The sequence below is a fragment of the Sander lucioperca genome, chromosome 18 (assembly GCF_008315115.2).
Source record: "Sander lucioperca isolate FBNREF2018 chromosome 18, SLUC_FBN_1.2, whole genome shotgun sequence".
Taxonomy (NCBI): Eukaryota; Metazoa; Chordata; class Actinopteri; order Perciformes; family Percidae; genus Sander; species Sander lucioperca.
Genome location: NC_050190.1, coordinates 30,434,494 through 30,449,352, shown reverse-complemented (window position 1 = coordinate 30,449,352; position 14,859 = coordinate 30,434,494). Strand labels below are relative to the sequence as shown.

Below are 14,859 nucleotides of genomic sequence, written 5' to 3'. Positions count from 1 at the left end.
GTGTGTGTGTGTGTGTGTGTGTGTGTGTGTGTGTGTGTGTGTGTGTGTGTGTGTGTGTGTGTGTGTGAATGTATGTATGCACGTGTGTGTGTGTGTGTGTGTGTGCGCGCGTCTGTCTTTAAAGACAGTCAAGTATTATTATGACCTGAAGTAGACCTGACAAAATGTCACTGTTATCACTGGGTAGAGCCTTTATATATTTGTAATATTGAAAATAGATTTATGAAGTCCAGAATGCACCAATAGGATTGCAGGTTTCACCGTTTGCCTCAGCTGCCATTGGTCCAGGAGGGAGTGGGGGTGGGGCTAAGTGGAATTAACTATTGAATGTAAAGTTAATTGATACCACTTGTTTATCAGATATCACTTCTTCCTGAGTAAATCTGCCTTTTGTATGACTATTCACAATGAATAAATAAATAAATAGATGATTGATAGAAAATGACTGACTTTGTGTTTTTTTGGTTTAATGTTTCTTTAAGTACAGTTCTTTTCCAAAGCAGACCTGGCCAAGAAAATGCCCTCAAGACACAGGGATCAACATCTTAAAGTGCTCATATTACGCTTTTTGGCTTTTTCCCTTTCCTTTATAGTGTTATATATCTTTTTTTGTGCATGTAATAGGTTTACAAAGTGATAAAGCCCAAAGTCCACCCCAAAGGGACTTACCATCTCCAACAGAAAACACTGTTCACAAACTGCTCCAAACAGCTTTATTGTAGTCCAGCCTTTACTTCAGAGACAAACGTGGTCACTTTGGAACACGTTATAATGCTGTCTAGCTGCTAGCGTGGCACGCCCTCATACTCTGCTTCTGACTGGCTAGTAGTCCTTACCTAGCTACTGCGCATGTGCGACTCCCAACAAAGATAGAACAGAAGTGTGAGCTAAAACAGAGAGCTCAACACACAGGGAGAAAAGAGGAGCTGCAGCAATGTGCAGTACAACAAAAACATGGTGTTTTTTGACACACACACCACTCAAATTTTAAAACTAATTTGTTTTAACAAAATCTTAAACATTACAGTCAGAAATAGATGGTATAGGTTAAATATTAGAAAGTAGCCTACTACCACTGATACAATTGTATTATTCTTCATGGCGGCAACCCACATACTCAGCGCTGCTGCTCATCCCACGAATACATGTTCCTTACAACTAAACAGGCTTTCCAACGGTATAAGATTTATTGCCAAAAAGCATTGTTACCACAGAGAAATAATCTACCAAATACAAATTTCCTTACTTTTTGTGCTAGTTTATATGTCCTCGTTGGTGTAATGTGTGTGTAATGTAACGTCAGAAATAATTATTTAAACAGTTGAAGGATGTATACAAACTATCACTCCTATCCGTTTTATTACATTACAGTAACAGGTTTCACCCACCTTCCCCAGTGTTAATTTCACAGTAACGTTATCACTCAGACAGCAGCATATTGGCGGATGGCTTTCTGTTAGGGGGTGTAGTAACATAAAAGGAGCCACAAGGGGGCGCTGCTTCACATATTATCGTTGCCATGTGTTACCTTTGAAGTGGAAAAAATGTCCACTGCCATGCTACAGTAGGCTATACTTTCCCAGATCCACCACTTCCGCGAAAAAGCTTATTTTGCAACTTTTGCGTCGGCTACGTGTTTGGTCTGGTTCTAAACATGAAGCTGGTAAACTTGCTTCTTTCCTGTCTGGTCATGCCAAATCAAAGCACGCTCTGGATTTAAGAAAAAATATGACTAGGAGCGATTTCTACAGGTCTGACCCCCCCCCCCATTACTCCTCCACATGTAGGCTAATGCTGTCAGTCAGCATCAAAACATCTCACTCCACTTTCCTTAAATTCTAAAGAGGATCATGTTTACTACGTGTTTTACTTTACAAGGTAATCAGTAGCCTGCATAACAAGTTCAAGACTTTATAAAAAGTACAATTGTCACATAGAAATCACTTGTTATCAGTTACTGCTACTTTTTATTTGGTCTTTGCGTCCTTTTGATCTGATCTTTGGCTTCCTTTTCAACCTGTTTGAGGCGCAGTCAGAGATCATCGAGGCAGAGCGAGAGGTTTACTCTCAATCTTTGTCTGTGTTAGCTTCGAGGGAAAATACCCCTTAAAATAGTTTACTGCAGGTGGTCTGCCTATGTGGGACAGGTGAGTTGGTTATGTTGAATATGGTTGGAATATATATATTTTTATTTTCATTTTATAATTCTCTTTTTCTCGCTCTCGTGTTTGTGTATTCAAATAAAGTAAATCTGGGAGCCTTAAGTTCTGCTTTCTGCTTTAAGAAACTTGTTCTACGAAGACTATTAAAAACAAATGAAAAAGTAACTATATAGGACCATTCATCACTTAATTACATTCACTCACTACATTACCTAACTGCTAAAAATCCATCCTCATTTAAAAGTACCAAGTGGGACTCTTCCTTGACGCTCACTATCTTGTTCCGTCTAAAGTCTTTGGCTGGTAGCAGACGGCGGTGACGTCAGACTGAAAGAAAAATCTGCCAAATAACTGCACTGTAATTGGCAGATTTATCGCAAAGGGCGGGCTCCGCGCTTCTTGCAGTAGCGGATTGGTCGGTACTCCTGTCACTCAATCCTCCTGTCTCTGGTCGCACACAGTCAGGTTGATGGAGAGAAGGAGAGGAGAGAGGTAGAGAGGTGTAACAAACAACGGAAACAACTTTTTCAACGTTCAGTGTTTTCCTCTGTCGTGCATTTTGACTTTGCTCTACTTTGCTTACTTTTCTTTTCTTATTTCACGGCCGTTTCGCTGCTTTACGGTCAGAGTCGTGTATCCTGGCAACGGGAACAACTGCCCTGCGAAGTTTGGATCAAGTGTTACACCTTCAGCCGGAAAGTAAACTGGATATTTACCCGCTCAACTAACGGAACGGACTCTGGGATGCATATGAGCGATTGTGGAAGTATTTCGAACAGTTTGTATTCATATCCAATGCTTTCCATTGTAAACCCAGTGTTTAGCGAAACGGGACAGCGCGAGACAATAGTGGTGTGAGCTCGCGAAAGGGGGGGGTCGATGCCTCGCGGGGGCTTTGTTCTGTCCTGTGTGGTGACCCACCGCGAGCCTGCTGCTGATATCGACTGATTGGCCGTGGATTTAGGAGCGGTTGGTGATTAATAAACGGATTCGGAAGCCGCTGGAACAACCATGGACGTGACTCTGTCCGAGTTACTGGCCACGTTCATGGAGTCACCGCTGGTGGTGTGGGTGAGTGGGAACAGTTGTGCGACGACGCACACGAGTTGCAGACCCCCTGCCTCTGTTTTAACTTTCTCTTTTCTGTTTGTTTCTCTCTCTCTCTCAGTTCGGTGCATTTGTTTACACTAACTACCTGACTAACCAGTAAAAAAAAACAAGCAGCTTTAACCTTCTAATGTAACGTTACCACTCGACAGTAGTTTGCTCGCTTTTACTAGCGAGCCATTGATTGGCAATGTTTACATTTCCAGTGTATAAACCTCAGATTTAAGTGATCTATTGAGAGATATCGGTTAGTGCCTCTGGGACTTTCCAAGTGAAGATCTACTAAGGCCTACTAACTGTCAAACAGAAAAAACTTGAATTCTGTTTCTTCTGCTTCACTGCACTTCTTGAGTTACAGCTGTTTCTTTACCTCTTCATCATCTTTTGCCATTACATTAAAATGCTGATGTTCACAGTAATTTCCCCCAGTCGACCCACATATTCTCACTTTCTGAATCATTTTAGCTGTCTTGCATGTCCAAGGGGCAAATGTGTTTAAAAACATAACATTAAAAGAAAGCAAAACACAGAAAAAAATGTACCATTAAACATATTCATTCCCTAGTGCTATAGATGTCAGTGTCTTCAGAGTTTACTTGGGACCCAGTTTGATCTTCCAGCTGGCCAACATGGGATTCCATCCCAGAGTATGACAACCCACAGAGCAGTCAACAGGTTACCTAACTTATTGGTGGTACTTCCTGTTTCTCTGTAACTCCATCATGTTGACCTGACCGGTTGGCCAACCATTGTTTTTCCCCATCTTTGTTGGACTCAGACAAACACAATTAACACAGCCACACCGGTAGAAAGCGGACACATGGAAAATGACTAGCTGCTACCCGTTTCTCATTCTGTTTTTTCTTTATTTGCACCTCCAACGTTTAAAGAAATGGCTTTTGTGACCAGAAGGTTGCCGATATAATCTCTATGGTTTCAGGGCAGGTCTGGTTGAGGGAGAAAATGAAAGAGTAGTGCTTTCTCCTGTGGCCAGCAGCAGATCAGACTGTGGTTGTACTGGACACCTTCCAGCTGTGTCGCTGTGTGAGCATGAGCAGGGCGTTCCTCTAAAGAGAGGGCATTACTCTCAGCAAAACCCCCCCGAATAAATGTCAAAATGTGCTGTCTGTGGCATTTTAGTTCCAGTACAGCCGTAAAGTCTATCATAAAACGTTGCTGACATGCCCATATGTGCATTGTGAGGGTTAGTTGTGACTGTAATTGTTCTTGCTGTCGATACTGGCCACGAAGAGATGCCCTCCAAACATAATATCAGTGTAATTGATGGGGGGGGACTCAATCCACAGGCCTCGTTTTGCGCAAAGATGCATGTTCAGCTGAAGCTAATATGAAGTTTCAGCCGCAGTCTTTTCAGTACCCAAGATCCTCCTTGTGTTACTAACCCCCCCCCCCCACCCCCACTGCTGCAGCTCAGCAAGGAAACGCTGTATGGCTGTCCTCCACTAAAACAGTTCTTAGCCCACTGACACTCATGATTTTGTCGACTAATCAATTAGTCAATTGTCTATATGGTTCATAGTGAATATCCATATTTATTTAGTTTTTCTTATAATATATTCTGCTAATACACTGCATATATCCATATTATTCTTACTACTATTATAATGCTACTGCTATCTGTACATGTTGTTCATACATTATTCATATTACATAGCCATATTTATTCTGCTCTTATAAGGTGACTGCTAATACACTGCACACATTTATATTTATATTTAATTTCTATTACTCCAAACCACCTTCTGTAAACCAACTGTATACTACTGTCTACAATGCAATAGATTTCTTGTCCTGTCTATGCACCACCTGTCTATACTTGGTATATCACATTGCACTTGTCTGCTTTTTTGCACTTCTGGTTAGACGCAAACTGCATTTCGTTGTCTCTGTGCTTGTACTCTGCACAGTGACAATACAGTTGAATCTAATCTAGTTGATTTTATCATCAGATCTCTGAAACTGAGTATCTCCACAAAGAATCATGCAAAAGCGCCACTTTATAGCTTTTTTGTGACTAAGACCAAAACGACCGATTAGTCGACTAATCGTCTTAGAAGGGGCAGCCCTAAAACGCTGTCCATGAAGGCACCGTCCCTTTGGAAGATGCCCAGTTGATTTAACATGATTTAGAAATCTTGATTGAGAATTCAACAGGATGTCAACCAGCATATTGAGTTGGAAGGAAAAACATCAAGTGTTTATCGAGGGATCAGTTCATACTTCTTGCTGCGATGTAGTTGACGTCTCTTTCTGCCTCTAGGTGCGGACGCTGGGTCCTTTGGGTTCGTGCGACGAAGCCGGCTCAGAGGAGCGGGTCAACATGTTCATGGAGCTGGTGAATGGCGTCTTTCTGCACAAGATCATGACACACATGTAGGTGACACCATACAGAGTGAGAGGTCAATGTTCTATTGCATGAGTCAGTGAAAAAAACGTTCTTTAGTGTGAATCTGGACTGGGTATATGAACGGTAAGTGAGTTAATCCAGCGTTTCCTGTGTGTGTCTGTCGAAGTGTGTTTGTGCGACCACATCCTGACTCGCTGGTTTCAGGTCGTAAGCGCCACCGCCAGATGTGCCAAAATCTGCATCAAGAGATCCAGTAGAGAGCAAACGTTTAGATCATTAACAGTCCCTTTAGAACTGAGCGGCTGTCAGTTTGTACTCTGACTCAGGAGTTACACAGCTGCAGACACACAAAAGTCAGGGTTGTGAATCTCTAGGCACCTCACAATCCGATTCAGAGGGCTACAATGCGATTATTTTAAACGTTCATCGATCATCAAAATGTTTTATTTCTATACGTGATTTATTTCTTCTCACTGTGTGACTTCTTGCTACTTTTAAAACAACTTATTTGTAATATCTATAATTAAAATGAATTTACTTCCAGTATCTTTACACAACTTACATTAGGGGTGTAAAAGAAAATGTATAAACATTTTATTTATTTTAAGGCGGTTGCTCATTGGCCATAATTCTTACTGTAAGAGTGACTCAATTACTGGCTTATTGTCAATAAAAAAGGGCGAATATTCAAACGGAGACATCGTCTTTCAAGGGAGAGACGCAATGCATCTAAATCAATGTTTTCCAACACCTCTGGTAAGAGTGTGGTGCAACAACTCTTAACAGATTCAGTTTATGCATGTCTACCAACAATATATCCAGATACAATAAATCAAAAAGCTGTCAATGCACGGAGAGAATCAGTCACAGCTGTGAAGGTGATCCTACATGAGTGCTGGACGTACATTTCAGACAGCAGAATATGGTTTGGCTTACATTACATTACTTGCATACTATGAGTATGCTGTGACAATATCCAGGTTTTGTAAGTATGACAGTTTTTATGCAAACAGAACATGCAAAACTCATGGTAATTAAGGAAGATATTACCCAGTGTGATCATGTGGCTCATTGATGAACTGAGGAATAAAATATATCAGGCTTTGGATACACACACACACACTGCTTGTTAGTAAGACGCATTCATTGTTGGTTTTGGTCTTTTCATAGGATTTGTTGACAATAAAAGATATAGAATATTGTCAGGCTTATTCTTTAATTCTTTCTGGTGTGGACAGACCGCACTAATACTGTCCACAACAATAATACTGAAGCCTACCTACTTGTGTGGAATCTAAATCTTCTCCCATCCAGACGGCACTCTGTCCCCAATCAGACCACATGTCATATGTTAGTTATTGTCCTCAGAAACAATGATAATCACGCTATTGTTCTTCACACACTGAATGTAGGCTAGGCTTACAAGTGTGGGGGGCGGGGGGGGGTGCAGGGGGTTATGGGAAAGTGGGTTACAGAGGAGGAGGCATGAGGAATATTACAGGAAAGCTACTCAGAGATCAGTCAGTCAGAGAACCAGTCATCGGTCAGTCTGTAAACCTATTATTCTCTCTAACCTTTTAACTGAGCTGGGGCAGAAATTTGCAATTATATTGCAGTTTAATGCGGCACTCTTTAATTGACTATTGGTTTGACTGACTTGTTGACTAGGAATAAAACTACAAAGGGATATATTTCCTGAAGTAAATTTAGCTGTTATTGAAACATTAGGAAGAGTTAGGAGCTAAAATTGTGTAAGTGATGCATTGAGTTAGAAGTGTCAGTGGAAGTGGAAGTGGAAGTCCTGAAAGAAACTGGTGCAACTTGAAGTGTATATACCGGAGAAAAAAAAGATATCGGCTGAAGTGGAAGCACCAAAAGCAACTGGAGTACATTGTGAATGATAATGTATGAAATAAATAAAATTGTGAAAGTTAAAAAAGCGGAGGATACAAAGCTCAAGGGTTGGAATCCCCGTGGAGCCGACTTGCCAACAATTTGGCAATTCATGCATGTGGTGTATTGTCAAGTGGTCAGTGAGGTCATATGAAGTTGAAGATCGCCTATTGTAACCTGTGAACATTTTGTATGATTTTTAACTGCTCTTAAGTTGTTCAAGATATTTTGATACATTAATCCGTTTCAATTATACAAGCCAATCAATTTTTATCAAAATGGCTACAAATGTAGTCATGTGAAACGCGTCTTCATGACAACGATTAGTTATTATTATTTTTTTAAATATTATTTTTTGGGCTTTTCCGCCTTTAATTTTTGACAGGACAGCTAGGTGAGAAAGGAGAGAGGGAGAGAGGGGGAAGACGTGTAGGGAATCGTCACAGGTCGAAGTCGAACCCTGGACCTCTGCGTCGAGGCATAACCCTCTCAGTACATGTGCGCCTGCTCTACCCACTGAGCCAACCCGGCCACAATGATGAATTATTTTAAAGAAAATCCAGTCCATCCAAATGCTTGCAGTCTGCATGGAGCCCGATCATTGCCGCTTGCGTCTATATTTAGAATAGTTTCACCATCAAATGGACGGACGCCATAGTAGGTCAGCCAGACAGCATTACACCCTCTGTTCACATGCAAATCAGTCTGGCACAGGCTGTGATGTGCATTGATGTGAGCATAAATTTTTCTCCAACACAAAAGTTACCCTGCACTTGGGATGTGTGTGTCTGTGTCTGTGTGTAATATGATCTTTGTCTTAAAGGGAAATAAGTAACGTCAATCTAAGTGCTCCTGTGGTTTGTGTGTGTCTCCATAGTGACCCCAGCCCAACCCATCAGAGGCTGAACAAGAATGTGAACAATGATGTGTCGCTTCGCCTTCACAACCTGACTGTTCTCACCAGACACATCAGGACGTACTACCAGGTATGCACACACACGTGATAGGAAACGTTCATGGGTCGAACTGCACCCAGTCGACGAGCAGGATTCCAGATTATCATTTATTTTTCACCCATGCAAAAAGAAATCTTAACCAAGTAGTATTAGTATATCAATTGCTCCATATTTTGTTTCGTAAATGAAATATCATGTAGAATTTTTACCAATATTACTGAACTATTCCTTGGTTTGAGTCTGTCTGAGATTGAGGCCATTAATGCACGGTTGTGCAGCGGTGTGCGAGTGTTAAACAGCCCATTTTCTATTGTGTTCCCTATGGTGCTAGCATTTTACTGCACGTTTTACACACTCCATTGTGTTTTATCTCATCAAAGGTTATGTGATTGGCCTCTGCAGCGTGACGTCGGGTTGCATATATCCAAAAGTTCCGGTTTCAACTTTTTGCCGCGTAGCCACTGCATATTTTCCGGCATTGCCTGTGGTCCCCGCTACCGCAGAACACACTCTACACGCATTCGAATGAACCAGAGGACTCGTAGGGCTTCTCAGTCTGGCTGAGCCGAGTTATAACCCAGCAGTCTGATGTTTATAGAGATCTGGTTATGCTGTTGCAGCCTGGTGTCGTTTTCAGGTTATTCAGTGAATTAAATGTTAACTAGCATCGCGTAAACACAGTCAATGGCCGCGCGCAGCGACACTGCCCTCTGGCGCGGCACTGGTTGGCTGAGATTTTTTCAGACCGCTTATTGTGTTGCATGCTTCTTACCTTGCTTCTAACCTTCTTGTCCTAGAATGCAGGCAAAAGTGAATATATGGTTTCCATATTGTATCAAAGTAGCTTACTACACGCAATCAGTACACTCCCATCGCTGTGTGGGGTTAGAACTCAGAGGAAGTGTGTGTGTCAACAGGACATGGCTGCAGCTCAGCCAAATCAACTGCATCTGAGCACCTTATCGCTGATTTACACAAAGGACACACTGTGTGCAGACACACACATGCACAAAGGATTTATGTATCCAACCAAGGAGCTCAGATTAGCTTTGAGAGGATGGTCACATTACATCATGGGCCTGGCAGCAATACTCAAAATGCTCAAATTAAGGACAGTTCAAAACACACACGTGTCATTGCCAACACTCCTCTTATGAGGCATTTGTGAAAATGTCATTCCTCTCTCAGAATCCGAATACTGTATTGATCCCCTCAGGGACATTATTTATTTAGTTGTATCTCTGTAATACTACAACATGCGGTCATGTCAATCATTCAATCCATTTATTTTGTCATGTGAAGTCATTTAAAATACAATTTAAGTTACAATTACAATACAATTTCAATAAACATATGCGTTTAATGGATCCTAGTGGCCTGAGGGTAGAAGCTCCTCCTGAGCCTCTCAGTGCTGGCCTCTTGCAGCACCTGGTGTAAAAAACCCTTTAGGCAGGGTAGAGCACCGCCTATTGCCACTCTCTGCAGGGCCTTGCGGTCCTGTTCCGTGCCGTTTCCGTACCAGGCAGTGATGTTTCCCGCCATGGCGCTTTCAATGGTGCAGGAGTAGTGATTGCTCACTCTCAAATACTGAGCAATCACTACTCCTACAAGTCCACATTCATCTCTTTAGTCTTGTTGACATTCACGAGTAGGCTGTTGTCCTGACCTCTACTTCTTTCAGGTAGACCTGTTCATTGTTGTCTGTGATCAGTATTGTTGTTAAGATTATTATTTATCAAGGAATGGACAGAATCACTGACGTTTTCTCAAAGTTTGTTTACTTGCAAGTAGAGTCAGTTTTACAGCACTCGCAGCATAAGTACAGGAAATGACTGATTAAAGCCTTTAACAACAGCTTTTTTACGAGTACAATGAAGTCCTAATACAGAGTCGATGTCATCTTCTTTATCTCTGGTGCTCCCCACAAGGTCAGTCAGTGCCTCCCATGTTATCTCGTGAGAGTGCCAGCAGTATTTTGGCTTTCTACTATGCAAACAGTTTAATATCAACAGAAAAGTGGAATGTAATCATCATTTTTCTAACAATTGTAGTTTTACACACGGCTGCTCAGAAATCTAATTCTTACCCAGCTAAAGTGTATGACAGTACAGTACAACTCCTAAGGTCAAATTTGTGCGTACGCACGATTTATGGAAGAGGCCTGTCATCTGGTTCATTTTGCTACCAAAGGGAAAGTGTCTCAGATAATACAGAATACTTCAGTATAGCGTTGATCACGTGTAGCTGATGCAGATCAGACACAACAAAGACCACGTCTGCTGTCGACTGTTGTGTGTGTACACAAGTGGGTCATTTTGGGCTGTGTGGGGTTAATCTGTCCGTGATGATTAAGCTCTAACCACAGTCAAATACCCTGGTTTTAACATACACTCAACCACACACATGCACATGGACACACACTTTAGGTCATTGAGTTATGAGCCTCAGAATGGCACTTAGTTTAATTTAGGATCAGCTGCAAGAACAGAACAGAACACACACACACACACACACACACACACACACACACACACACACACACATATACAGCTGTTCATAAGGGGCTAGGCGTTGGCTTTCTCCTAATTAGATGATGTCTCAGCAGACATACAAGCGGGTCCAGTGACTTCTCCCAGTCTCCCCAGAGACAAAGCGTGTGACACTCTGTGTGTGTGTGTGTGTGTGCGTGTGTGTGTGTGTGTGTGTGTGTGTGTGTGTGCGGGGGGGTGTCTCTTACCTCCCTTCTGTTCCCTCTCTGTTGTACAAAGCACAGTAACCTGATATCACTAGCTCTGAATACTAAGCTATTTACTCTTTTCACACTCTTGCTGGGTTTTCCGTCTGACTGTTTCACCCACATGCTGGAATAAGTAACGGATTCATTGATCAACAGAAAATTCATCAGAAATTTGAGACAAAATAATAAAAAAAAAAATACCATTTGGTTGTTAGAGCTTCTAAAACGTGAGGGTTACCATTTACATTGTTTAATATAATCAATCGTACACGGGAAACCTTACAAACCTTACCAAAATCCTCAGGGACTGGAGAAGTCATTGGGGAATGTCTGGCATTTTTTGTCTTGATAAATGACTTCAACAATTTTGACAATCGATTAACTGATTATTTCTGTCAATTGACTAATTGGTTGATTGAATATTTGTTTCAGCTCCAGTTCACAGTATACTAGAGCTGGGCGATACGGAGAAAATCAAACGTCACGATACTTTTTGACCAAAAACATCAATGTCGATATTGCGGCAATATTGTAGGGTTGACAAATGGTGCTTTCACAAAATACACTTCACTGTAAAGCTTTAAAACCAGGAAAAGACAACACTTCTGTAGGGCTGGTCCGAATACCATTTTTTGAGCTTCGAAGCTTCGGTAGTAATGAGCATCGAATATTCGAAGCTTCGGAGAGAGGGGGCTGAACATATTATTATCTCTAATAAAGGCAGGAATCTCTATGTGTCTGTCTGTCTGTTTGCATTTTGATTATTTTGAGAACCTTTCATCCAAACGACTTCACAAGGGAGTGCAGTGTCGTATTTGGTGCAATATAGATAGACAGGCCAGACGCGTTCAGTATTAATAAACTTTTAATGAACTACAGAACAGCGCGAGCAGGATGCGGCGTGCCTCACGCGAGCAGGGCTTATATGCCCCGAGAATGGAGACTTCACTAATGATATAAAACACACACACACACAGATCTGTTAACTTTTTTACAAATTATTATTAGGCTGGGCTACAGTAGGCTACGTTTTTACTGTTCGTCATTAACTTCTGTAGCCTATTCGCAAGTCACGTTATTTTCCATGAAAATTAAGTGCACATTTTTATCACATGTAAATGGTGGATAAAAGCAGCTCGCTCTACTTACAGAACTCAGGGGATTTGTAGACTTTTTTTCTCATGTCACACAAGAACACAACTCACAACATGTTAACCATTGAAAATAAGATTAATTTTACATTAAAACAGATTTCCATGTTAGGGATAGGCGGTCTAAGACTTTCATTAAGGGAACTGGAATTGAGTTTGTTGAACAGTACAAGTATCTGGGAGCCGTCATTAGGGCTGCACGATTATGGCCAAAATGATAATCACGATTATTTTGATCAATATATTGATCACGATTATCACGATTATTTGTTGATTTTAACCAAAACAAATTTTATTGTCACATAGGCTAATTATAACTGCTTTCACATCCATATTGTGCTACATTCCTCCTTTGTTGAAGGATACTATGAAGGAGTATGCCATTTAAGTTGTTGTGCGACCGCTTTCCACACATGTGAATTTAATCGTGGGAAGCCAAAATCGTGATCGTGATTAAAATTCGATTAATTGTGCAGCCCAAGCCGTCATCGATAAAAACCTGAAGTTTGATGTGAATTGTGATGCAGTCTGTTAGAAGGGACAGCAACATTTGTACTTCATTAGGAAGTTAAACCCTTTTAACGTAGATAGGAGAAGTATGTCCTTATTTTATGAGTCTTTTATTGAATCGGTTCTTACCTTTGCCATGATTGCTTGGTACGGTAACCTGAACATCAGGGACAAAAACCACCTCAGCCATATTGTAAAGGTTGCTGGCAAGGTGATAGGTTTCCCACAGTCCCCCTTGATGGTTAACTTTGACCAGCAAGTACTTTGTAAGGCCCAGTCTATATTAGACTGCACAAATCACCCCCTTCACTCTGAGTTCGTAATACTCCCCTCAGGTCACAGATTTAGAGTACCTCGGTTCAAGACCAATTGGAGTAAAAACTCCGTTGTCCCATGTGCAATAACTCGGCTTAGTGCTTTTTTGTTTTGTTTTTAGAGATTGCTCCAGTGGTGATAAATGGTATAAATGGTGTTGTGTGTATTACATACAGGAAACCTTTTTTTGTACTCATGTCTTTGTATTGTTGCCTTGTCTGTTTGTATGTTGCTTGAATGTGTTTCTTCTTTACCTTTCACTCCTGACTGCATATCAAGTTTCCCATTTGGGATAATAATAAAGTGACTGGACTGAACTGAACTGTAATAAATAATAAATAAATTGACACAGACAGTGACAGGACCAAATGACAAATAAATTAATTGTTGAGGAAAAAGGGATGCCTTATCTGTAGGTTGGTCAGATATTTGCAGGCTGTCAATGGCAAGCAATACAAGCAACCTCTTTTGTCACCTCAAAATGAAATGTATGAGGAATTCTGATAAAACGTTATTCAGTTTGAGTAATTTTTTATGAAATAAAGCGAGAATTATCTTTTTAAATGTAAATATTTCACTCCTCTGTGACTCCTATTTTCACTCCTCTGTGACAGTAAACTGAACATCTTTAAGTTGTGGACAAAACAAGACATTTGAGGGCGTCATCTTGGGCTCTGGGAAACACTGATTGACTCTTTTTTTTGTACCATTTTCTGATAGATTTTATAGACCAAAAACCAGAAAGGACATTATTCGTTTTTAGAACTTTTTTTGTACTCCTTCTATCCGACCAGAGAGTCTATGTAATACTTCCACAATGTCTGAGTGTGACAGCTCTCTGGCTCATGTGAAAGAGATTTCATTGTTGTGTAGAAGGCCAACTTAGGCAGAACCCGCCCCCTGCTCTCTTTCTTGTGCCCCTTTCCTCTCGCTTTACTCCTCCTTGGTTACCGTGGGAACTGCAGAACAAAACCCTGAGCCTACATGAGATGTTTTGAACTCCATATCCTCTGGTCTACTTCGTATACACACACACACACACACACATACACACACACACACACAATGTTGACCCTGGTCAAACTCGTCGACAGTGTTTTATTGCCAGCCACAGTCAGGAACGATTGCTGTTTTGTGTTCTGGAGGTTGCGCCGTGAGATTACTAGAGAGTAGTGTTCCCTATTGTTATTATGTGGCCATCCCCAGAGACACAGTGCTAATGTTCCCTTTATTCAATAGAAAACAAGAAAGGAAAGAAAAGGAGTTACCAAGAGCGCTTCTGGGTGCTTCACAGTGTGATCCGAGTAGCCTTTCCGTCCTGTTTAGTTGTTTTCTAGTCTTCTTTTTGGCCGCACCGCAGGGCGAGGTCCAGCTCCAAGGCCATGATATTCCCAGAAAAATCAGCAAGTTTGTCATTACTGTGCCTTCACTACTTCTAAGGAGGAGAGGAATGAGTTCTGATTTGGATTTTTAAAGTGGTGAAAGTGGTGAGAAAGTTGTGAAACACAGAACTTAGCAGCTTAGTCAAAGTCAGATCTGCTGTTAGCTGCCATCATTTTATTGATCTCGGATTAGAAATGTGAGCCCAGTGCGTTTGTGGGCCATGGATTTAGGCCTTGTGTGTATGTGTGCGTGTCTAAATGGGTCATGTAGCAGGCTG

General features: G+C 41.3%; 1 protein-coding gene and 1 long non-coding RNA gene across 6 annotated transcripts in view; one reads left to right on the top strand and one right to left on the bottom strand.

The window, feature by feature from the left end:
* The window catches only part of LOC118493757, a 103,832-nt gene extending 93,810 nt beyond the window's left edge, over positions 1-10,022 (bottom strand). Inside the window, exon 1 of the long non-coding RNA XR_004895750.1 lies at positions 9,963-10,022. This is a non-coding gene — a long non-coding RNA (uncharacterized LOC118493757). The remainder of the gene's footprint in view (positions 1-9,962) is intronic.
* The window catches only part of ccdc88c (coiled-coil domain containing 88C), a 47,614-nt gene continuing 35,362 nt past the window's right edge, over positions 2,608-14,859 (top strand). For all 5 annotated transcript variants that reach the window (XM_035994817.1, XM_031321383.2, XM_035994818.1 and 2 more), the window contains exons 1-3: positions 2,608-3,233; positions 5,551-5,663; positions 8,408-8,516. In XM_035994817.1, coding sequence (XP_035850710.1) covers positions 3,174-3,233; positions 5,551-5,663; positions 8,408-8,516 — 282 coding nt within the window. In that variant the 5' untranslated portion in view covers positions 2,608-3,173. The remainder of the gene's footprint in view (positions 3,234-5,550; positions 5,664-8,407; positions 8,517-14,859) is intronic.